Source organism: Vipera ursinii, assembly GCF_947247035.1.
Source record: "Vipera ursinii genome assembly, chromosome: 1".
Taxonomy (NCBI): domain Eukaryota; kingdom Metazoa; phylum Chordata; class Lepidosauria; order Squamata; family Viperidae; genus Vipera; species Vipera ursinii.
The window spans coordinates 159,611,164-159,637,909 of NC_139512.1; the positions used below are offsets into that span (position 1 = coordinate 159,611,164).

The following is a 26,746-nucleotide window of genomic DNA, read 5'->3' on the forward strand; positions in this document are numbered from 1 at the left end:
AACCTTGGCTCTTTTATGACTCGTGGACTTCAACTCCCAGAATTCCTGAGCCAGCCATGCTGAGGAGAAATGGAGAGGTTTCTATGCTGAGCCATGCTGGCTCAGGAATTCTGGGAGTTGAAGTCCACAAGTCATAAAAGAGCCAAGGTTGCCTACCCCTGGCATAGACCAAACAAAGGAAGAAATGTTTGCATCACAAAAATTGCTATTAAAATTTTTAGTAACTATAAAAGATAATAAAACTGCATTTCACTGCTTCAAAAATTTAACATTTAAACATTTAATTTTAACGTAATATTTCAATTAATTTGGGTTTAATTTGCCTTATATGAGGAATACAGATGTGCAGATGGAGTTTAGCAGAATATTTATGATCTTATGACTATCTTAGATTTACTGGTAATATCTATAGAAATACTGTATATCTGAAGTATAAAAAGTCTCTGACCTTCTCGTCACTGGTCGTAGACTCTGGATGAGGTAAGGGGCTATCTTGGTGAGTTGTTTCAACCACTGAAGGCTCTTCAATTTTATTTCTTATAATTGGAGTTGCAAGAGGTGATAAATCTAGAGGCATCTGTAAGAATGAATAGCGAGATAAATTTTAAAACCTGTAAATTATGTCTCTTTAAAGAACAGTGAATTTACAATGATGCCAATGTACTAACCAAAAATATGATTTTTTTTCAGTTAGTTAGAAGGTATCTACTGCTAATATTAACTTGTTATAAAGTGATATCTTTGAAGTTCAATCTTAGGTAAAACAACAGTGTTCATTTATAAACAGAATGTAGAAAAAAAGCCTGTTAGGAGCTTTGTCTTTTTTTTAAGCAAAGAAATATTAAATTAAAACAACATTTTTATGCTCACCTTCATTTTGTTAATGCATAATTTCTAGCTGCAAACAGAATTCAAGTAATCAATACTCTGTAAACTGAAATAATTTTAATCTGTTACATTTACATACTTTTTTAATATCATCTTCAGAAGCTTTTTTGAATTCATTTTCAAAAGGACTTGCTAATTCATTGAATAAACCCACTTCTTCACAATTCTTCAAAAATCGAGTTGGTGTTGGAGTTTGATCTGAGATTAAAAGGAAAAATATGTTTCACTCCTAATGTAAAAGCATACGTATTTGGCAATCAAACCAATATTATTAACATCACAAGCACTTTATAAAATTAATATGTCCAAACATGAGCGCAGTAAGAACAAATTTGAACATCTTGTTCTTAATGTCACCATATTTTTGTTTTAACCACATTACTGAAAATTCAAACATCATAGTTAAAAGGACTTTTAAAAATAGGAGACAACATGCACATAGGATTTGTAGAAATTCAGGAAACTCTATATAAGGAAGAATAGAGATATACTTTTGCATCTGAAGATGTGCTTTACCTATTATTTTGCTCATGGGTTTTAGAAAAAAGCAAATACTGCAAAGGAATCTCAAAATTATAGCATTTTATAGTAACACAGAATTAAATGTTTGCTTCTCCAAAATATCAGAAAATTCAATTCATTTGAAAATAGCATTTTATCTTAAAAATTATAACTGAGAAGTTAAAGTGAAAAACTCAGGTATTAAGAAAAAAAACCCTCTCCTGTATGAGGAGTGGCAGAACCTGGAGGCAGAGTAACGGACTAAGTCCCATCTCTCTTGAATTCCACTGACCTTTATCTAAAGTCAAGACAGTGCTAATGGTTAGTTAAGCAGTGATTAGTAATTAGTAATCAGTTTAATTGGAACTTCATATGTGGTCGTGACCTTTTGTGCCTGACACCTCTTCATCTATTGTTAAGGAATAGTATCTTTTTATTCAAAAATAACTTTAAAAAGGAAGAGATAGAAACTTTTAAAAAACAGTCAGTACAAATTTCAATTTCCACTACCACTACAGAATATAAATACCCTAAAACCCATGATTAATTTTGTATTTATGATAATGACAACATGGGATATTGGCGAGATTCAGATTTGAAGAATAAAATAGTCAAGAGGGTGGAGGGGCATTCATCAGGATACCTTAAAATGTATTGTTCTCCAAATTGTACATCAGTCGCAGATGGCAGCATACAATCCCTCAAACATAAAGGTGTTTAAAGCATTCCCAAGATATATGCAGCCACACATCATCCAAATCTCATTTTGTCCTTTGAATCTCATACAGTGAAGGAAAAAATTATTTGATCCCCTGCTGATTTTGCACGTTTGCTCACTGATAAAGAAATGATCAATCTGTAATTTTAATGGAAGGTTTATTTTAACAGTGAGAGACAGAAAAACAACAACAAAAAATCCAGAAACACGCATTTCAAAAAAGTTATAAATTGATTTACATTTTAATGAGTGAAATAAGTATTTGACCCCTTTGCAAAACATGACTTAGTACTTGGCGGCAAAACCCTTGCTGGCAATCACAGAGGTCAGATGTTTCTTGTAGTTGACCACCAGATTTGCGCACATCTCAGCAGGGATTTTATCTCACTCCTTTTTGCAGATCCTCTCTTAAGACATTAAGGTTTTGAGGCTGATGTTTGGCAGCTCGAACCTTCAGATCCCTCCACAGATTTTCTATGAGATTAAGGTCCAGACACTGGCTAGGCCACTCTAGGACCTTAATGTGCTTCTTCTTGAGCCACTCCTTTGTTGCCTTGGCCGTGTGTTTTCAGTCATTGCCATGCTGGAATATCCATCCATGGCCCATTTTCAATGCCCTGGCTGAGGGAAAGAGGTTCTCACCCAAGATTTGATGGTACATGGTGGTACATGGCCGTCGTCCCTTTGATGTGGTGAAGTTGTCCTGTCCCCTTAGCAGAAAAAGACCCCCAAAGCATAATGTTTCCACCTCCAGTGGGGATGGTGTTCTTGGGGTCATAGGCAGCATTCCTCCTCCTCCAAACATGGTGAGTTGAGTTGATGCCAAAGAGCTAGATTTTGGTCTCATCTGACCACACCGCTTTCACCCAGTTCTTGTCTGAATCATTCAGATGTTCATTGGCAAACTTCAGACGGGCCCGTACTTGTGCTTTCTTGAGCAGGGGGACCTTGCAGGCGCTGCAGGATTTCAGTCCTTCACGGCGTAGTACATTACCAATTGTTTTCTTGGTGACTATGATCCCAGCTGACTTGAGCTCGCTGACAAGATCCTCCCGTATAGTTCTGGGCTGATTCCTCACCATTCTCATGACTGTTGAATCTCCACGAGGCGAGATCTTGCATGGAGCCCCAGACCAAGGAAGATTTATTGTTATTTTGTGTTTCTTCCATTTGCAAATAATTGCACCAATTGTTGTCACCTTCTCACCAAGCTGCTTGGCGATAGTCTTGTAGCTCATTCCAGCCTTGTGTAGGTCTACAATCTTGTCCCTGACATCCTTGGACAGCGTTTTGGTCTTGGCCATGGTGGAGAGTTTGATTGCTTCTGTGGACAGGTGTCTTTTATACAGGTAATGAGCACTCTCTTACAGGAAATAATCCTAATCTCAGCTTGTTACCTATATAAAAGACACCTGGGAGCCAGAAATCTTGCTGATTGAAGGAGATCAAATACTTATTTCACTCATTAAAATGCAGATCAATTTATAACTTTTTTGAAATGCATTTTTCTGGATTTTTGCTGTTGTTGTTCTGTCTCTCACTGTTAAAATAAACCTACCATTAAAATTATAGACTGATCATTTCTTTGTCAGTGGGCAAACGTACAAATCAGCAGGGGATCAAATAATTTTTCCCCTCACTGCATCTGACAGTTATAATATAATGACTGAGACTCAGTGATAGGAGGATAACATATTTAGGAAACTGTGTTAGTATTTCATTGGTAGGTAGTTCGTGCAATCACAATTAGATATCTTCATAGGGGCAAAAGAAGAAAATAATCCACATAGTATTTAAATAGCAATATTATTAAATTATTTTGCTATAGAAGCTATGGTCTACTTTTCATACAAGATTTGTGTATGCATTTATTAAAATTACCTTTAGATGTATTACATGTAATTCCATTTTATTCCATATAGTACAATGACATAAAATACATCTGAATCAGGCCTATACAAACAATAATTTTCAAATACTATAATAACCTATATCAAGGATCACACATTACAGTGAGCCATGCATTAATCGTAATTTATAAACCCCTATGGCTCAAATCATATAACATGACAACCCAAATCCAAACGAACCATATTCTGGCATAGTGCAATATGTGAATGTAGTCAATGCATCATTCTAGAATGTGAGCATTGTTTTGATTACAAAATAGTTTTTTTTAAAAAAAATCTAATTCTGTTTCCTTTTTGTTTAAAAGCAAAAATGGAAAGATTTAAAATAACATATTATCGAAAAGGAAAAGACCCTCAAAGATATAGAGATTAAGCAAGAGTCTATTCAATCAATTAAATGTCTTTTTAAAGCTTCTTTATAAGGCATAATTAAGATCAGTAAAAATGTAAGAAACCATAAGAAGTTATCTCATAGCAACATGTACACGACTTTGGTAAAAACATATTGTGCGGATATGCATTCTCTGTATCTACATTAAATTGCTAGATGTTACTTCTTACAACAATTTTGTGAAGTTCTGTATATTAGATTGCTCTTAATTATTAAGGCTGAAGCATATACAGCCAGTACATTATTAATTTATCAACCAATCCATGTTAAGGAAAAGGACAATACATGATGTAATTTCATTTTATTTGTAAAAAGTATTTCTGACAGGATTGCAAGCATATACAGAAAATAGACAAACTCTGGGCACATTCCAAGAGTTAGATTAATAAAAGATATACTAACCAGCTACAATGACACTGTCATTACGAGCTGGACCAAATTTCAGTGTCATCTCATGTTTATGTTTATGGACAGCCAAATGATCCTCGTTGGTAAAACGCTGTGACAAGAAGTTTTAAAATACAGTTAGAAATTTGAATTATGACTGAACAGTGGGAATCATTTTCAAAATGGGTTACAAACCATTTGCAATGAAAAGGTTGATTGTTTTTTAATTAAAAGATTGCTAAAATTACATTCTAAATTTGTTTTTATTGACCATTCTTTTGAAAAATTAAGGAGTATCATCATAAGTCACAAATCACACAAATCAACTTTAATGGTTTTCACTCTTCTTAAATACAAATTTGGACACACAATAATTCAGAATCTTAACCACTATGACAAATTGCAAATATGAGGGACTTGCAGCAGGCAGAAAGCCTTTATTCTATAAGAAGTCTTTCTCCTCTTTTTCTGCCATCCACATAAGAACCCTCTAATTCTACTCCAGAAAAATCAGGATATTTTTTTTTAAATAGATTGAGAACACATATAAAAAATTGTCATTTCTATGTGCTTTGTTTTCATTGATACAACTTTGCCAATGCTCAGTAATTGCTGGGTACAATTAAACAGAAATTACAAGGAATAGATCATTTTTGTGCCAAATCCCCCAACTCTTGTTTGCATACAAGGCTAATCTTAACATGCATTCTAGTGTATGTTCTTCTGGATGGTGTATATGCTTCTAGCATATACTGGTATTTCTTAGAATAAAACTTTTGAGATTATTCAAAATTAAAATTTGATATAATGTTATAAATCATATAGTCTCCTTCATTTAAAATCATTGAAAATATCAGTTAAATGCTCTTGGACTATTAGATTATTATATTTACTATTTGCATACGTCTAATGAGCCACCTAGCAGTTTGAAAGCATGCAAAAGTAATTGGATAAATAGGTACCACTTTGGTGGGAAGGTAACAGCATTCTGTGCACCTTGGTGTATAGCCATGCTGGCCACATGACCGCGAAAATTGTCTTCCGACAACTCTGTTTCCCTTGGCTAAGAAACAGAGATGAGCACCACCTCCTAGAGTCAGGTAAGGCTGGATGGGGAAGCCTTTACTTTTTTAATAAGCCATGACTATTTCTGAATTTCATCCTAAGACTCCTGAACATTTTCTCTCCCTTATCTCTTTCTACGATATTGGATAGAGATTAGATATCTATGATATTGGATCACCCACCTGTACCATTTTTAAAAGGCTGTCAATCTCTGAGCCATTTTAATATTATGTTATGTTGAGGAAGAAATTAGAAGCTTTTGACTAACGTAAAATAATGTAGTATGTGCAATCAGCAATCATTTAAACATTTTGCAAAAAAGGGCACACATATGAAAATAAAATATTCCATTTTCCATGTCAATATTTCTAAATATATTAATTCATTAAATAGCATAGCTACAATTTAGCTATCTATAACACATTAGGTTTATAAATGCAGAACCCAAAAGAAAAAAATCACAGAATTTAAATTGAAAAACTGCTTTAAGAATTGCATTTTCTTAAATTACTTCAGAGTATCAGAAAGAAGGTAGATCAAGCTGAATTTTTCACCTCCCTACTCTCTTTTGTATTTACTATGTTGTGATATTACATCCACATCAGAAGTTTTCTGGGTGTTATACAATCAATTAAAACGTGTTATAAATAAATTAAAAAATATATACAAATATTAACATTTAAAAATAACACGTTACATACATTTTGAAGCATTATTAAAGCAAAAAAATCTTCATTTTGCACCAAAAAGACTACAATGTAAGCACCAGGCTAGCATCTCTGCAGAAAGTAGTGTCCTGATAAGTAATCACAGAGGGAGATACTGCTTCTGACCGACTGACCTTAACTGACAATTAAATTAAGGGCACTGATGATGTTACCTACTTGGTAATGAAACTTCTGCAAGCAAACAACCAAGCTCAGAGAGCATCAGGGATTCCACAGACTGGCCTTAAGTCCTTTAGGGAATTATAGGTTATTACTACCTATAATTCTAGATGGAATGATACGAGCATGAATAATGTTGCCAGGCTATTTTTCCCCAGGCAAGGCCACAGCTGGTGTTATCAGCCCAGGATGATAAAAGGTATCCTAAGTTCCTGAAGTTACTCAGGCTTTCAAAAGGCAATGCAGGGTCCAAAAATATTACCAGAACCATACACTTGAACTCTAATGGAAATACTATTCTTTCCTCAATTAGATGAACACAGTTAATCAAACAGATAGCCCATTTACAGAATGTTTACTTTCTCTGTATTGAGTGACAGTTATTAACCCTATTCCAGGCCATCATCTTGCTTAGGACTATTTATTATGCATGGTTATTTTCATAATAATTCTTCAAGAAAGCTACTCCCTTTCAGAACACACATGTACTGCAAAATGAGCTCCTCAAGCATATTTATACATACTCAAAAAGAATACAAGAACAGTGAATTCATGACTTCATACAATTGAAAACACCACTCCATATGGGGAAACATTAAAATATTCTTTATATTAAAAGAAGCTCCAAGGTATTTCTTTTTTTTCCTCCTCTGCATTATTCAGCATGGCTATAGAAGTACCTTTCAAAATTAAGTTAGATAATTTAATAAAATTGTTTTCTGATTATGAAGCAATTTGAAAAATAAAGCAATTTGAAAAATGAAACAATTCTGTTAACAGAAATAATTTTTAATATGTTTTTCTAATCTATCTAACTTTCTGCTCCTAAATTACCCACTGCTCAGGAACAATTAGAATGAATAAACAAACAGATAAATAAATGCACTTGGATTGAGGCATCAAGCAGTTCCACTGCTGGGCTTATATTGCCATTCAATATACGGTAGTAGTACTAAGACTCATAATGTATCTTGAAAGTGACAGGAAGCTAAACCTGCCACTCAATCTGATTCAAGAACCAGATACTGAACACCCAGCAAGAAGTCCATTATTAGACTGGGACAATTGTTTCTTGTTTAAAAGAACAAGACAGATGCTATTAGGATCAGACATAAACCACTTCTGATGTAAGAGATGTTTCTCTGTTGATTTAGATGAACAGATCTAAAATACATATATTACCTGTCCACATCCAGGGGCAGTACATAGAAAGGGTTTGTCATCACTCATATTCTACTGGTTCTTGGGTTACCTACATTGGAATAGCAAACGTAATTACTTTAAGATTATGCCAATAGTTTATCCTGTATTGATTTATGACAAAGTCTCAAATAAAAAACAATATTTCCATACACTTTTTTCAAGCATATTTCTAAAATTACATAATAATAATAAAAAAAACCCTAAATAATCTGGTGCATTATTTGTCCAAAGTGAAATTGAAACTTGAACACACAATTATCAGTCAAGCTTGAAAATATTTTTAGGAAGTATAGAAACTAGGCTTTATTAGTTTAACAGGACATAAATATGTCAGTATGTCTCCCTTTGGTAGATTCCATACCTATATAGGTAGTCCTTGACTTATAATAGTTTGTTCAGTGATCGTTTAAAGTTACAATAGCGCTGAAAAAAGTGACTTATGACCGTTTTTCACACTTACCACCCTTGTAGCATCTTCATGGTCATGTGATCAAATTCAGACTCAAATTTATGATGGTTGTAGTGCCCTGGCATCCCGTGATCATCTTTTGTAACCTTCTGATGAGCAAAGTCAATGGGGAAGCCAGATTCACTTAACAACTGCGTTACTAACTTAACAACTGTATTAAATTACTTAACAACTGTGGCAAGAAAGATTGTAAAATGGGGGCAAAATTCACTTAACAAATGTCTTTCTTAGCAACAGAAATTTGTGGTCACAAATCGAGGACTACCTATATGCCAAAGTGGTTAGGTAAACAATTTACTGAGTGCGAAAGACCCCTTATGCCAGAGACACTATATTCTATTTCTGGTTTAGGATGAGTTGCGTTTCCCCATTTAGAGTTAGTTTTATAATCTGGGAATCCCTGAAGAATTAAAAGTTAGAACAATTAATCACTGCCTCCAGAAGTGGTGAATGCTCCAACGCTGGAAGTTTTTAAGAAGAGACTGGACAGCCACTTGTCAGAAATGGTATAGGGTTTCCTGCCTGAGCAGGGGGTTGAACTAGATGACTTTCAGGGTCCCTTCCAACATTATTATATTATTATTATTAGTAGTATTATTATTACTACTACTACTATTATTATTAATCATCGCATAGTCAGCCAGATGTTCAGACTGGATTTGGCATTTTTCTCTACCTATTGAGTCCTTACTAAGGACCTGGGATAGGCAGATGTGGATGTTTGATGGTATTACAGATATCATCGCAGGATGGAAGCAGTTCCTAGTAAGGCTGCCTTTTGCAATTGACTAATGGCAAATTTGTCAATGCCAATGGTGTTCAAGCGGTGCTCCAGTTGTTTTGGGATTGCACCCAAGGCACCTATTACTATTGGTACTACCCTTGCTTACCTTTGCCACAGTCTTTCTATTTCTATTTGTAGGTCTTTGTATTTTGTTACCTTCTCTAGTTCTTTCTCGTCTATTCTGCTGTCTGCTATCCACACTTGTTTTGTCTTTCTTATCGACAATTGTTAAGTCCGGGGTGTTATGTTGCAGGTGATTGTCTGTTTGAATTCTGAAGTCCCAGAGTAGTTTATCATTTTCTATGACTTTCTCTATTTTATGATCCCAGTTCTTGTTTACAGGCAAATGATATTTCTTGCAGATCTTCCAATGCACCATTGTTGCTACTTTGTCATGCCGCTGCTTGTAGTCAGTCTGTGCGATCTTCTTGCAGCAGCTTACCAGGTGGTCCACTGCTTCTTCAGCTTCTTTGCATAGGCGGCACTTACTGTCTGTTGCTGTCTTCTCAATTTTGACTTTGTATGCATTTGTCCTTAAGGCTTGGTCTTGTGCAGCAGAATTAGTCCCTCGGTCTCTTTCTTCAACTTTCCTGCTCTTAGCCATTGCCAGGTCTTGTTATTATCTGCTTTCCCAGCTATTTTTTTAATGTACTGCCTCTGTAGTGCTTTGTCTTCCCATGCCTCTATTCTGTTCTTCATTTGGTCTTTCTTATAGGCCAGTTTGGTCTCTCCAGTAGTCAGTAAGCCTTCCTGATATACTAATTTCAGTGCATTTTCATCATTGTCCTTCAGATATTCTTCCAAAGCCATTTTCTTCTTCTTCAACCATATGATGTACTTGCAGCATTCCACGTCCACCTATTTGCCTTGGTAGATAGAGTCTGTCAATGCCACTGTGTGGATGAAGGGCATGATTCATTATTTTTCTGGTCTTCCTATCCATTGCTTTTAGTTCTGCTTGAGTCCAGTCCACTATTCCAGCTGTGTGTCTAATGACTGGATTTGCCCAGGTGTTGATTGCCTTCACGGTATTTCCTCCATTGAGTTTGGACTTTAAGATCTTCTTCACTCTCTTGATTTATTCACCTCTAATCTTTTTCTTGACTTCAAGCTGACTTCTTGATATTGTCAGCTTGAAGGATACCCAAGTACTTGTAGTAATCTTCCTCATCCAGACTCTTAATGTTATTTTCTTGGGGCATCTTGATTCCTTCAGTTTTCACTATTTTTCCTTGTTTGAGAGTAAGTGTGGCACATTTGTCCAAGCCAAACTCCATTGCAATGTCTTGGCTATATATATGGACAGTGTTCAGCAGCAATTCTATTTCAGATGTTTTTCCATACAGCTTCAGATCATCCATGTAAAGGAGGTGGGATCGTCTGGCAGATGTTTCTGATGTTTGATAGCCATGTCCTGAGTTATTCAGTATTGTTGACAGAGGAAACAGTGCAATAACAAATAGTAGTGGTGATAATGAATCTCCCTGAAATATTCCTCTCTTGATATTAACCTCTCCCAGTCTTTCACCTCTGACCTGCAACTGTGTCTTCCATTGTGTCATCGATCTTTGCACAAATTTTCTGATCTTTCTACTGACTACTGTTATTTCTAGGCCCTTGATTATGCAGTCATGTGGCAGAGAGTCAAATGCCTTTTTGTAGTCAATCCATGCCACATTCAGGTTGGTCTTCCTTTTCTTGCAGTTTTCCAAGATCATTTTATCTATTAGTAGTTGATCTTTTGTTCCTCTGTTATTGGGGCGGTTTCCTTTCTGTTCGGGTGGAAAGAGACTGTTTTCAACTAGATGCTGTTGTACTGCATCAGCTACCACACAAGTTATCAATTCGAAAGTTGTTGGTAAGCAGGTAATTGGCCTGTAGTTGCCTGGTATTGCCCCTTTTGCTGGATTTTTCATTTATTAGGTAGGTTTTCCCAATTGTTAGCCACTTTTCAATTTCTCCTCCTTGTAGTATATTGTTGAACTGCTTGGCAATGAGTGGGTATATAACAGTTAGATGTTTCAACCAAAACCCATGCAGTTCATCTTCACCTGGTGCTGATGAATTTTTGATCTTCCTTGCTCTTTTTTCTACCATTTTTGTTGTTATTATTAGTTCTTTCATTTCAACTTCTGTTTTATTTGCTTCCACCTCTTTTAACCAAGCCGCATCCTTGTTGTGTTTCTTTGGGTTATCCCAGGGGTCGGCAACCTGAAACAGTAAAAGAGCCACTCGGAACCGGTTCCCTCACAAAAGAAAAAACTGAGAGTGGCAAAGAAGGGCGCGCATGCGTGCGCATGCACAAAACAAGAGGCTTGACAAAACAGTGGAGCCTAAGGGGAGACATGCAGCCACCCTGCCCCCTCCGCTCTCATTCACTCGCCTTTGCTTGGAAAAGCTTCTCTCTCGCTCTCATTCACTCGTTTTGTTTCCAAAAGCTTCTCTCTCTCTCTCATTCCCTCACATTTGCTCTAAAAAGCCTCTTTCACACTCTCATTCACTCACACTGCTCAAAAAACGTTTCTCTCTCACTCTTTCACTCACCAACTCAAAAGGCCAGCCGCGGCACCTCCATTGACTTCCATGGGGACGCTTGACAATTAAAACCACTCCCGCTACTGCTGCTAACTTTTTCACTTACTGCCTGGTTCCAATTTAACCCGCAGAAACAAATCCCCGTGCCAGCCCCCATGGCAGCAGCAAGCCCCAAGGAGCGGGGCGGCTCAGTGCGCTCGCTGAGACGCTGGTGTTTCTCCACGCCTGCTTATCAGTGCACGCGGAGAAATGCCCATTCCCTCTGCAGAGCCGTCCCAGTTGCTTGCGTTGCAGAAGGCAAGCATTTGGAATGAAGACTCAAGATTCAGCATTTCTCCACACCCGCTTATCAGTGCGCGGGGAGAAATGCCCATTCCCTCTGCTGAGCCATCCCAGTTACCTCCCTGGAACACTGTCTTGCAAGGGCGCACAGGGAATCCACATTTCTCTGTGCGAGCTGATCAGCGTGCGTGGAGGAATGCCCATTCCCTCTGCTGAGCCGTCCCAGTTGCTTGCGTTGCAGAAGGCAAGCATTTGGAATGAAGACTCGAGATTCGGTGTTTCTCCGTGCATGCTGATCTCGCCCTCCTTACAGTCTCCCTCACTTTGCTTCAGCTTGCTTTCTGCATTTGGGATGAAGACTGAAGACTCGAGAGAGGGAGATTGTAAGGAGCGCGAGATCAGCAATTTCTGCATTTAGGACGAAGACTCGAGATTCGGCGTTTCTCAGCCCGCGCTGATCTTGCGCTCCTTACAGTCTCCCTCTGTTGAGTCTTCATCCCAAATGCAGAAAGCAAGCTGAAACAAAGGGAGACTGTAAGGAGCGCGAGATCAGCATGCACGGAGAAACACCGAATCTCGAGTCTTCATTCCAAATGCTTGCCTTCTGCAACACAAGCAACTGGGATGGCTCAGCAGAGGGAATGGGCATTTCTCCCCACGCGCTGATAAGCAGGCGTGGAGAAACACCGAATCTCGAGTCTTCATTCCAAATGCTTGCCTTCTGCAACACAAGCAACTGGGACGGCTCAGCAGAGGGAATGGGCATTTCTCCACGTGCAGGAGAGGTCTGTTAGGGAGGCGGTGGTCTGGCATTGTTTACCTCCCTCCCGTGTGTGTGTGTGGGTGTGTGTGTCGGAACTGCGGGGAACGGTTGGTACAGGTGGCCGTCTGGCATTTCCCCCCCCCGTTTGTGTCGGGCCCATGGGCTCAACACACAGAGAGACGCAAACACCAGACTGCTGCCGCCTCTAGCAGCTGTTCCCCGTGGGTCCAACACACACACACACACACACACACAAATGAGAGGGGGAAAAATGCCAGACTGCTGCCTCCCTACTAGCCATTCCCCGCGGGTCCGACACACACAGAGAGAGACAGAGAGAGAGAGAGAAAAGGGGGAAAAGAAGGAGGGGATCTGGCAGCACCCGAGACTCCATATGCTGCTCAGAAACATCACCACCACACCCGCATGCCCCATCCGACCGACCCACTACTTACCTTTCCAGCAGTCCTCCCGTCTCTTCCTCCGCTGCCGTCATGTGCAGTCCAAAGAAGAAGAGGTTTGTGGGCAGTCCCACAAACCAAAGAACTTCAACGAATCAATTCAAACTTCACAAGTTTTTTCTTTTCCATGAGAAGTTTGAATTGGTTGGTTGAACTTTTTTAGTCCCTTTTTTTTGGGGACTGCACATGGCGGAGGACTGGGAGCTGCGGGTTGCCGACCTGTGGGTTATCCCATATCTGCTTCCAGAACTGCATTGTTTCTTCCTTGTCAAGTACTGACTGATTCATTGCATTTTCTCCATTGATGGATTGGTAGAAACGTTTCTGATTGGATTGAAATTGGAGTTTCTGCCTATAATTTGCAATTCGAGCTTCGTATCTACTGATTTTCCTGGCTATAGTTGTTATTTGCTGCTTTATTTCCAGTTCCTTGATCTTCCTTGATCTTCCTTGATCTTCCTTGTTTCTAAGTGGTATTTCTTGATTAGGTATTCTTTGGTCTTCTTGTTCTTCAGCTTCTTTTCTTTCGTCTGTTCTAGCTTGCTTGAATGTGATCTTAACTTGCTGATCTTATTTTCTAGTCTAACCTTCCATTTTTGTGGTGCACTGTTTGTTTTTCTTCGTTGATTTTGCATCCCAGGTATTCAGTTATAACTGCAGCTGTGCTGTACATTAGTTGGTTTGTTTCTTGCAGTGAATTGGTGCTTATACTTGATATTGCTGTATTTGCATCTTTTAATGCTTGTGCTAGCTGTTTCTTTGGAACAAGCTTCAATGCAGGCAGCCTTATTCTGTTGTTTTTGTGCTGTTCTAGATGCTCAGTTATTCTTTGAGGGCTTTGTTCTTCCTGAGGAAGAGGTGCCTGGTTTCCAAATGAGAAGAGTTGTGTATCTCTGCTGGATTCCTTCACTGCCAACTCCCCCTGGCTTGCCTCTACATTCTGAATTACTTCTGGCAAAGCTTTGATTTCTTTGCCCTGGGTAAACTTTTGCAGTTCATCCAATTCTGTTTCTGTGACTACTTTGTTTCATATTACAAATCGGCGTTGATCTGCTAGTCTCTGTTCTGTTATTTCTGATTCTGGATGTTAAATTCTTTCCAGAACTGGTGCATTCATTTTAGATATCCTCTTCTTGTTGGACATTTTAGATATCCTCTTCTTGTTGGACTTAATCTGTAATAACAGATCATTATTTCTTTGTTTTCAATCACTGTGTATTTGCGAAAGGTAAACACCTTTTCTTCCAGTAGTTCTGCAGCTGCTGGCCCTGGTTGCTCAGCCAACAGTCCTGAGTCCTGTAACCCATTTTTCACCAGATATCCAGGAACTCCAACATCTAGCGTGGACCTCGTTAACCCGGGCAACATCCCAGCCGGTATGGCATTCTGAAATTTACGTCTCACCATATTTTTTATGGGAGAGACACTCTTTGTCTGACTCCTCTGATGAGACCTGTCCAGTATGGTTGAACCTCTGGCATAGCTCTCATCTTCCTCAGAGTACACAAGCCCCACAACCACGTCAAGGTAGTGCCTCACTGGGGGTTGTTGTTGTTTTTATTTTTATTATTATTAATTATTATTATTATTATTATTACCCAGAACCTTTCACAGCTTCATTTTGTACACCAATTACAGTATGGCCTTTCCTGGATAAGAAAACCCTGCTCAAATCACTCATATCTTGACAACCTATTTGTGGGATGTAGGCATGGGACTGACTTGGAAAGTGACTGAGAAACTTCAGATGGTCCACAATGCAGCAGCCTGCATTTATGGGCACTAGTCTATGTGTACATGTAACACTGCTAGTTTGCAGTGGGCTATCAGTTTGCTTCTGAGGCAATTCATGCTGATTATCATTTTAAAGTTTTATACGATCCTGAGCATCTTTGCAATATCCTACTTAAAGTGGTTCCTTCTAGTTCATTAGAATATTGAACAGCTGGCTTCTCTTGGAACTCTACTGCTAGGAAGTATAATCTGTGGGGGTTTGAACCCAGGTCTTCTCAGTTGCTATTCGCCCTTCTATAGAACCTGAAGGTCAGATCTGGCTGGAATCTCTTGGGCTTTCAAAAAACGATCCAGAGCTGGCCTTTACAACAAGCCTCTGGGACCAGAGAAGTTTGTACCTTGAGGGGTTTCCTGCAGAGTAAGTGTTTACATTTGTTCCTCCGTGCTTAGGTTGTGGTAATTTTCTGTTATTCGTATTTTTATTCCCATTACTATGCTCAGGTGTGTAAGGTACTCAGAATCAGTTGTGATGGAAACAAGGTAAATATATAAACAAAGACATTACTAAGTGGTGTCTAATAGTAGTAGAACCTAAATGCTCTATGGAAGGTTGCTTAATGCAGTGTTTTTCAACCACTGTTCCGCGGCACACTAGTGTGCCGCGAGATGTTGCCTGGTGTGCCGTGGGAAAAATTGAAAAGTAATTATAAAATACTTTCTTTGTGTTTATTTGATTCCTATTCAAAAAAATTACTTTATATATAGTCAATATAGGCACAGAGTTAAATTTTTTAACATTTTCTAATGGTGGAGTGCCTCGTGATTTTTTTCATGAAACAAGTGTGCCTTTGCCCAAAAAAGGTTGAAAAACACTGGCTTAATGGAACCATAAACTGAGAGTGGATTAGATACCAGAGGTTCTTAAATTTAACAATGGAAATGAGAAATATATAAAATATTATCAGAAAATGTGTCAATGGAAACTTTAATTAGATCAGATGGGTTTGAATAATTTTTACTCTACTAAAACCTGCTTATTATAATTAAGCCTGACAATCAGTAGACTAAATTTGTATCTTAATGAACACAAATGGGACTTTTTAAATATGCATAAATTTTAAAATGTTCTCTAATCAATTTTAGATTCTAATGGATTCCAGTGAAAAATGTTCAGATTCAGTGAAGTGAATCTGTCTTTAATTTCAGGTGGGTAAGTTTATTTCCATTTATGAACGATTATTCTTTTTACTCTGATTTGTTGGAATCAATTTTTTCATGAAATCTTAACTTCCACATTTTAGGAAAATAATTCAACATCACACTTATATCTTTGGCTGTTGTTTTTCTTTCCAAAAATTAAACCATGTCCTGATTTGAAACCAAACCAAAGCTCTGAATGGACAAGACCAAGTTCTTATAACTGATATTATATAGTTCCAATTAAGCTAATTTGCAAAACTGAACTAAATTGGAGCTTTTGATGGTAATTCCACATAAAACATGATGCAGAAATCCAGATATGGGTAATTCAAAGTGGCCTTCTGTGTAGGTAGCACTTGTATTTAAGTTGCTGCAAATTATGCACACATACAACATTGTGAACAATGTCAGAGAATATTACAGGTATTCCTTGGCCTACAACTGTAATTGACTCCAGAATTACAGTTGTAAGTCGTCCTGGTTGGTAAGTGGTTCACTGTATGACTGGACCTGGTTTTACAACTTTTGTGGTGGTCATTAAGCAAACATCGTAGTTGATTAGCAAATCCATTGCCTACAATTGGTGTTTTTTGCCAGAAACCAGAATTTTTTGGCAAAAAATATAGTAACATGTGTTCATGATTGTGGGATACTGCAAATGGCTGAAAATGCAGGCTGAATACCCAAAATGCAATCAGGATGAGGTGGGGCATCAGTTGTTGAAACTTTGAATCCAGGATGTAAATAACCCTATGTACCAGTTGTAAGTTTAGGATTACCGACAATTTCCAACAAAATTACATCCCAACCCACCATACAGTATTGCCCAGGTGGACATTATACACAGGGAAGAAAAATCTGGACCCTTGCATACCAAGATGGTATCAGGATAATCAGTGTATGAATTTGTCCTTCCCAACATGCTATCATCATATGAGGCCCTTAAAAATAAAGATATGATGCAATCTAATTTCATTATTGGAACATTGACCAATACATAGCTAAATGGCAATATCTGAAAGTGCCAGTTTATGAACCATCCATAATTGGTTTCATGCCCTCTGAGTTAGTGAGCACACCTCAACTCCCCTCAATTTATTAAGAAAAAGTTTAATCCCATCTAGAAAGGGTTGAAGCGATTTTTAGAATTTATCAGCTTTCGTCCAATCAGTGTTATCATTAAGCTGCCAAAAATCAAGAACCCATTAAGACACAATTTCCTCTTTTCCCACAACCATTTACCAAGGTAGCTGAGAAAACCTTGGCCTGAAGACAAGTCAGCATCAGAAATGAAGATCACTACTCCCAATATAAATTTAGTTGTTTTCTGCTTCCACCATAGATAGGACATCACTCTCGAGATATTCTAGTGTTTTGGTCCAATAACATACATTAAAGCATTGTCACCCATTGATGCAATAAGGTTTCTAAACAATTGTAAGAGGTAGCACTATTCTTCCAATTGTTTGAAAGGCTCCTTCTCCAAATTGGGCAATTCCAAATGGCTCCTGTTTGTACAGCATCACAAGGCAGCCTCTACAGCAGACATGTCAAACACAAGGCCCGGGGGCCAGATCCGGCCCGCGAAGTGGTTTCATGCGGCCCGCGAAGCCATCCTGGCAACAGTGAGGGAACGGCCCCCCACTGCCTTGGCCCTGGCCCAGAGACCCTCCTTCTGCCAGAGATCCTCAGATCTGTCCCACTCCTGCCCAGGCCCCCATAGGCACCCTTGATGCGAACGATGTAGAGCTGGCCATGCCCACCCAGTAGGCCATACGCTCTCTAGCCACGCCTACCCTGTAGGCCATGCCCACCCTGGCCACACCCACCCGGCCCCCTGAGGGCAACCGCAATGCTGATGCGGCCCTCAATGAAATTGAGTTTGACACCCCTGCTCTACAGCAAGCATGTATGAACTCACGACATCACGTGACATTGCGTGATGTGACTTTCCCCCCATTGCCGGCAATGGGGTGGGCGCGGTTTCACCGTGGCACATCTGGCCCAGAGGCCGGCAGTTTGACACGCCTGCTCTATAGGAAGGTCACACCTCGCATTGACTGAGCACGCTTGTCAGCAACGGCAAAAAAGGCAAAGTTAAGTGGAGAAATGATGTGTGCTGCTGGGCTTTGTAACTAATAGGTCTCCTGAGCATGGAGGGGTACAGAGTAGGCCTCAGCCTCCAGGACCAGGGCAGCACTGTGCACACTGGTGGGTCAAAGGGCGGCTGAGACTGGTGTAGATAAAGGTGGTGATGGGGAGGCAATTACAGCAGCCCTGAAGTCTGCCATAAGGATGTTAGCAATTGCCAAGTGTCCAAATTTTCATCATCTGACTGCGGGGGCTTTGCATGTCCATAATTTTCACTACAGGTCATAAGTCTCTTCCTTCAGCACCATCGCAATTTTGAATGGTTGCTATCACACCCTAATTCAGACCTGGGCATTTTACAGTGCCCAAACCACATCTGGACCTTTGGCTGTCCCTATTCAGCCTGCGTAAAGTCAAGTGGAAATTGGAAATCAAATGTAAATAAGACGTAATAAGTATTCTTACCAGTAGCAACTAATCAAAACCATGTAATTTACTGCTTTTTATAAAATGGTAAAATTAATCTGGAGCAGAATTAAATTCAGCCTATTGGTTCAGCCCTCCAGAACAATATGTTTCTCATGTGGTCCCTTGGGAAAATTAATTGCCACCCCACGCCCTAATTGCTCCATTTGAGAAATGAATGCAAATAGAAACTTTTTTTCAGTCGCATGACACATGACTTGGACAATATATTATAATATCCATAGCCTGGAAACAAGTATTTCTGAGACGATGAGAGATTTTAACTTATCCTTTGAAGATAGAAGTACCGGTAAATGCATTAATATGTGCTCGTTTCAGGACTCTAGAATTCCTTTTTGGGCAACAACTCCAACTTGCAAAACTAGATATTCTACCAGATATGTGGTATTTCATGAATAAGCAGATTTACAACATAAGGACATTCAATAATTATGAAATTATCTGAACAAGGTATTGGTAAACATGTACAGAGGGGAAATGTGTTAATTTTATGATACTCTCAAGAAAAAATAGCAATTTCTAAACTTTTAACCCAAATTCCTATGGCCGTATATATCAATGGGATCGATAGGGACCGACTGAAAATTCTTTTAATAGAAAAATTGAAAACAGAACTGAACTAGAGGAATGTATTTCAGTATTTCAAAATTATGTGTACAGAATAACGCTTATAAACTTCTTTATAAAGTATTTTAAACTACAGGTAGTTCTCACTTAATCACAATTGAGATCAGCAACTCTTATCATTAAGCAACATGGACATTAAGCGAGACATCACATGACCACGACTTAGGAATTTTACTGCAGGTTTATTCACTCACTCTGCTTGTTGGAAGCTGGCTGTGAAGTATAAAACTGCCAATTAAATGACTATGGAATACTGCAAAGGTTATAAGTGCAACAGCCAATTGGAAAGCTGTTTTCACATTGCTGCAACTTCAAATGGTTGTTGAATGAGTACTACCTGTACATCATTTCAAAAGAACATATCAAGATCTTTCTTCCTGATTTGGCAATCTTAGTTTACAAACATTCAGAAACTACTCAAGGCAGGCTTTAGAAATTATCTAAAATAAGATGAAAAATTAGCTAATTTTCAAAAGAGTAGAGAAAGTTTCAGGACCTGCAATACACCTTGAGAGAAAAGTGTCACAATAGTAACGTAATAAAATAAACAGGTAATCTGCCTTACTGAGCACTCATTCAGCGACCATTTCAAGTTGCAACATGCTGCCCACCAAGGTCATGCGATTGTTATTCAGGTGCTTGGCAACCACTTGCATTTATGACAGTTGCAGCATCCTGTGACCATCAGATTCCTATTTGCAACTTTCCCTACAAGCGAGCAAAATCAATGGGGAAGATGGCAAAGGAGGTCACAAGTTGCTCTGCTAAATCTTGGACTTGCACTGCACCATCCCTCTCCTGGCTCCCTGCTCGTGACCCATTCTCTCCTTCTCTCAGCTTCCCACTGCACCATAGCATCTCTCTCCCCAACCTGTCTGTGGCCTGTGCCTGTCACATACCACTGCTCTCCTTACATCGGGCTCCCACTGCTTCCTGCTTAATGACCCACACAATGGCAACTCGATTGCTGTTGCTGAGCAATATGGTCATGTGACATTGCGCTTAAAGACATTACTTAGTGAAGCCAATCCCAGACCCAACTACCATCACCCACGGACTACCTGTAATCATTCTAAAATAGGAATGAAGAAAACCACGGCAACAGGATAATAGAATACAAGTAGTCCTCACACTTATAACTATCACAGCATCGTCATGGTCACATGATCAAAATTCAGGTTCTTAGCAACTGGCATGTACTTACAATAGTTGCAGTATTCCAGGGTCATGTGATTAGCATTTGTGATGTTCCCAGCCAGCTTCTGACAAGCCAAAGTTAATGGCAGAAGCTGGATTTGCTTAATGGCGTGATTCCCCTAAAAACTGCAGTGATTTGCCAAATAACTGTGACAAAAGGGTAATAGAATCAGGTGCAACTCACTTAACAACCACCTTGTTTAGCAATGGAAATTCTGATCACAACTGTGGTCATAAATTGAGAACTATATGTATACAGTAAACAGTCTATGCACTAAATATCTTGATACAGCTCAGACTAAATTACAAGCTTAAAACTTGACATGACTGTGATGAGATAAATTTCATAAGCATTATATAATTAAGCAGATTCTTCACCTCCCATTGTAAGTCCTCTATGAAGAATAACTTTAAACAGGGCATTTAATTCCAACTGAAACATTACTCGACTAAAATTTAGGCTTCTTCCAGACAGCCAAATTAAAAGTGCTACCCATCAGTATTTCAGCCAGCAGAAAAGCGTATCACATAAATTGTGCTGCCCTGATTGCTGAACCTTATTCTCCTACTGTAACAAGGCCCTAGAATGGTGCTATGCAAAACTAAGTTATTGCAGGTCAAGTTAAAAACGTGATTGGTAAACTCCTCTGGATTTGTTTCTTCTCCGACCCAGCATCAACTCCAAGCAGGAAAAAAATTCTTCTTACTGTGGAGAGGAAGACATCTAGACAGATTTATTGCATTTGTAGGACACTTGACCCCATCCTGAGTAAGATGCTTACATGGTAGATTTAGCTACCTATCAAACTGTTTCAATAATAAATGCTAAGCACTTCCCCTACGGAAGTCATATTGGTGGCTACTCTGGTTTCCAAAGGCAGACAAGGTGGAGTTAGTATAAACAGACTTTGAATCTTAAATTACTCCGGTTAGGCTGTCTGTCTGATGAAATAAATGTGGCAGGTCTCAATCATTAGTGAGCAAACTGCTGTATTCTGCATCAGTTGCAGCTTCCTAATAATAATCTTCAAAGATCACAATACTGGTTCTGGGTGTTGGTATGCTTATCTGTGAATCCTCCAAAATAAAAGTATTAATAATGGAGGGGGGGGAAGAGGGGGAGAGAATGGCTGTTTAAAACTCAGCAGCTGGGATAGCAGAAAACTTGTGATACACCCAACAGTGTCTGAGCCAACAACCTATAGTTGGGAAAACATTGTTCACTTTCCCTGTTAAAACCAATCCTCTGTGCAGCATAGGATTACTAGTCTCTCAAAAGTATCCTAAACCTATGTTTAGAATACAAGATAACCGCTTGGTTATACAAAAAATTCTGGGTAAGTTTTGAAAACGCATTTTACAAAACAAACATTTGGGCAGATACCTTTCCTGAAGGTCCAATATTTTCTACAGCCCAAATCAAAATGGTCATTGACGGCAGTTCCCAAGAACCAATAAAATCCGGGCAGATTAAACTGTAATAGTAACCAAATGCTCAGTGAAATGTGCCAGATCCTATTAACCACAATTATGTCAGTAGAAGAGAGAAAAGTGTTTTAAAACTGAAATGGCCAAGGGCAACTAACACTTGCTCAAGGTGGAGATCAGGTGAAGGCAACGTTAGGAGGAATAAGTTATGTTCCTGTCACGATTGGAGTCAAATGAGAAAGTAGACTTATCTGTCCTACAATAAGGAATAATAGTAGTGACACAGTAAAACACCTCTGCTACACTTAAACTCTCACATCGCCTTTAGCAACTGCAAAAAGGAAAGCCTTCCGGGCCTAGAGCTTTATTTTGTTCTCGATTTCATTAGCTGTTTAGATCTCTTCCCTTGCAGGAAACAGGGTGGAGAAGGTACGTTTCTCCATTGCTCTTCAAAAGCGGCCCTTGACCATCCGAGCCAAGGCTTTTTGGCCTTCTCCATCAGAGACAGCGGGGAGAGGGAAGGTCCGAAGGCATCCTTATGACAAGATCCTGTTCTCTCTCTCCTCTCTCTCTCTGCACTCCCAAAGCTAAAAGAAGATGGCTCGGGCTCTCCGTGGCTTCTTTCCTCCAGGATTACCAGGAAAAACGGGAGGAGAACGGAGGCGTCCAGGCCAAGGCCAAATGGGAACGAGAGAAGCCAGGCTGGCATCGGCGGGGTGGGGGTGGGCGACCAAAACCGGCTGCCGGGAGGAAAGGACGGGTCGAAGGAGGGAAAAAAAAAAACACGGAGCGGCGGCGCCATGTTACACTTCCCCAACCTCCCTCTCCTAAATCCTCAGTCACCAGGACCCGGCTCTTTTTCTCCAGCCTCCGCCCGGCAAGGGCTTAAGAGCCACACCCCGAGCCGTTCTCCGTCAAGGCGAGGCACGGCCTCCCTCTCCGCCTCCATTAAAACAAAACCAGACCGCCGCGCGCGCGCAGCCAACTCACCCCTCACGACCGCCGGCCGAGCCGCACATTAAAGCCCGGGTTTCCCACCCCCACCCCCACGTTCTCGTCACATCTCGCGGGAACTCCGTGACATATCGGTTTCTTTCTCTCTTTCGCGTGGCCTTCCTTCCTCCTCCCCCCTTCGGGGACGGGGGGGGGGGTTTCAGGACCAAAAAAAACAAAAAAACCACGGGGTCACGTGCCGCGGAGACGGATCGGGCGCAGCACAGACGTTCCGGAAGAGAGGAAGGAGCACGCACAAGCGGATGGACGAGGCAGCGTGGTGGTTGGGGGCTCCGCGAAGGCGGGGCTACTGCCATTCCGCCGGTGCCTGGGTGGCCGGAAGCAGCCCCGTCTTTCCTTCCTGCGCTCCTCCTTTTCGCGGCTGCGCGCAGAAGAGGAAGGTGTCCTTTTCGATGGGAGGCTGGGTGTTCCGGGGTGCTGATCGGGAGGGGACTGTGACTTTAAATGCGCGGAGGAGGGTAGCTGAGCCGAAGGCCTCCTGGGAAGCTGGACGCAAAAATCACTGCCGATTGATACCCTCGGTAGCCTGATGTCCTTTAGTCTACACGGGGCAGTCCTTTTTTTTTTTTATAATAATGGTTTTGTAAATTTTTTCTGGGTTTTCCTCCTGAACTTTTGTTTGTAAAGCAGTTGCAAACAATTAAAAATATTATTTTATTTTATTTATTTATTCGGTTTATATACCGCCCTATTTCCAAAGGACTCAGGGCGGTTTACAAGGCAAAATTTAAAAACAATCCAATATAAAATTAAAATAAAATTAAATTAAGTCTAGCCGCAAAAATTAAATCACAATTTAAAAACATTAAACCCCACAGTCCAGACCAGATAGCTCAAAGAGCCAGGTTTTTAGGTCCCAGCGAAATGAACGAAGGTCGGGGGGGGGGGGGGCAGTCCAGAGTTCCATTGGCAGTTGATTCCATTATCCTTATGAACCTGTTAGATTTTTTCAGGTTTACAATATTTTTCCAAGAAAATATGGTCACTGTATAACTATGCATGTATGTTGTTGTTAGCTCCGAAGTCGTGTCCGACTCATCACGACCCCATGGACAACGTTCATCCAGGCCTTCCTGTCCTCTACCATCTTCTGGAGTCCATTTAGCCACCCCGTTCTCTGTCGTCCCCTTCTTCTCTTGCCCTCAACCTTTCCCAGCATTAGGCTCTTCTCCAGTGAGTCCTTCCTTCTCATTGGGTGGCCAAAGTATTTGAGTTTCAGCTTCCTCCAGGACTGACCGGTTTCATCGCCTTGCAGTCCAAGGGACTTGCAGGAGTTTTCTCCAGCACGAGAGTTCAAAGGCCTCAATTCTTTGGTGCTCAGCCTTTCTTATGGTCCAATTTTCACAGCCATACATTGCAACTGGGAAGACCATATAGCCTTGACTACACGCACTTTTGTTGGCAGAGTGATGTCTGCTTTTTAGTGTTCTGTCTAGATTTGCCGTGGCTTTCCTCCCCAGGAGCAAGGGTCTTTTAATTTCTTGGCTACAGTCCCCATCTGCGGTGATCTTGGATCCCAGGAAAATAAAATCTGTCACTACCTCCATTTCTTCCCCATCTATTTGCCAGGAATTGAGAGGGCCGGATGCCATGATCTTGGTTTTCTTAATGTTAAGTTTCAACCCAAGTTTTGCACTCTCCTTCTTCACCCGTAACACAGGCTCTTTAGTTCTTCACTTTCTGCCATTAGAGTGGTATCATCTGCATATCTTAGGTTGTTGATATTTCTTCCGGCAATCTTAATTCCAAGTTTTGATTCATCTAGCCCTGCCTTTCTCATGATGTGCTCTGTATATAAGTTAAATAGTCAGGGCAACAGTATACAGCCTTGCCGGACACCTTTCCCAATTTTGAACCAATCAGTGGTTCCGTGTCCAGTTCTCAGTTGCTTCTTGGCCCACATATAGGTTTCTCAAGAGACAAATAAGATGGTCTGGTACGCCCATCTCTTTAAGAACTTGCCACAGTTTGTTATGATCCACACAATCAAAGGCTTTAGCATAGTCAATGAAGCAGAAGTAGATGTTTTTCTGGAACTCCCTAGCTTTCTCCATGATCCAGCGTATGTTGGCAATTTGATATCTACTTCCTCTGCCTCTTTGAAATCCTGCCTGTACTTCTGGTAGTTCTCGATCCACATACTGCTGGAATGCTGTGTGTGTGTGTGTACATAGTGCTTTTTCTGTAAAAAAAAAAAAGTGCCAGAACTCACACGTCATACAACCCACCTTGCCTACCCTACAAGGTTTACCTTTGTAGTTGAAAAAAAAATCTTCAATTTTTAGTCTATCTGAATAGGATTTTCTTCAAGGTAAGTTAACACTATTAATGTTACCATGCACTGTGTGGCTTTAAATTACAAGAAGGCATTTTATTAATCTTTTGGGATGCTTACCACTGGCATACCCATTTAGCTTAATGAGTGGAAATGTCACCTTTCTATGTGGAATGAAATTGGCAAAATAAAACAAAATTTGGTTGCTTGTAAAAGCTTATTTTTAAGAATTTGTCAAACAAGGTGGAAAAATTTACATTTGGAGTTTAATATGGATACTGACTTGGAACAAATTAAAGTTGACTCAGTGAACAGATTATTTTTAATTTACGTTTAAGTTAAACCCAATGTAATAAATAGATCTGATTAAACCTCATACTGTAGGTCTACCTTTACATCTGACCAATACATTATATTATTAATAATAATACCCCCAAATCACAAGACTTTATTCTTATTCTTCCCCTCTACAGTTTGAATATAAAGTATAAAGACTAAAAAGAGATTTTCGTAGACATCCCAGCCTTTGAACTACCCAAGGAACTGAAACAGCAAAGTTTCACTGTCTAGCAAGCTTCCACACCAGCTGTCTTTATTTCCTCTCGCTTCGCCTCTTTTTAATCTCATCTCACCTTCTATAAGGGAAGGCAAAAGGCTCAAAATGGCCTCCATGTTTAAGTGTCTCCCACCGTCACCATCAGCTTCCACACCACATGTTCCAGCCCATGGCTCCTCCTGGAGGAGGCAGACAGCACCGGAGGGGACCCCACTCGTACCATACTGCCAGCAGGGCATTTTCAAAAGCAAACGAGTATAGGAAGGGCAACAATAGGGAAATAATGCAACTCTGGAAAATCCATTGTTCTATGACAAAAAAAAGTGTGTACACACACACACACACACTTACATATTTAGCATAAAATGCATTCTGTACATGGGGGTTCAACTGTATTATCAATTATAACACAGGAAAAGATGTTAAGCCTGTAATTTCTGCATATTTATCTAAAATGGAAAGCAACACAATGATAAGTTCTGAATAAATATGTACAGGCAGTCCTTGTCATATGACCACAATTGTAACATGGTTGATAAGTCAATCTGCCTTCCTCATTGACTTTGCTTGTCAGAAGGTCGAAAAAGGGAATCACATCACCCCAGGACACTGTAACCATGATAAACATGAAGTCAGTTGCCAAGCATCCAAATTTTGATGACATGATCATGGGGAGGCTGCACTGGTGTGAAAAATGGTTACTTTTTTCAACGATGTAGTAACTTTGAACTGTCAATAAATGAACTGTTTTAAGTCAAGGACTACCTTGTATATGCCTTTCTCTGACTAGCATTATGGATGTTGGAAATCCAGCAGTTCTAGAACACAGGTAATTAACAATGGTAATTGGAACAGTAATTGCCATTGTTAAAACAACACAATCATAAAGCGTGT

The 26,746-nt window shown here is 39.8% G+C and overlaps 1 protein-coding gene across 10 annotated transcripts in view; it reads right to left on the reverse strand.

Moving 5' to 3' along the window:
* Positions 1-23,312, reverse strand: part of ATF2 (activating transcription factor 2) — a 73,235-nt gene extending 49,923 nt beyond the window's left edge. For 5 of the 10 annotated variants that reach the window (XR_014490722.1, XR_014490723.1, XM_083348541.1 and 2 more), the window contains exons 1-5: positions 22,998-23,190; positions 7,930-7,999; positions 4,811-4,907; positions 968-1,086; positions 449-577 (exon numbers count right to left, since the gene is read on the reverse strand). Coding sequence is in view for 8 of the 10 variants with exons in the window: in XM_083348541.1 (XP_083204667.1) it covers positions 449-577; positions 968-1,086; positions 4,811-4,907; positions 7,930-7,977 (393 nt within the window). In the remaining 2 variants the exon portion in view is untranslated. The other 5 variants (XM_083348539.1, XM_083348538.1, XM_083348535.1 and 2 more) reach the window with 5 other exon arrangements.
* Between the last annotated feature and the right edge of the window lie 3,434 nt (positions 23,313-26,746).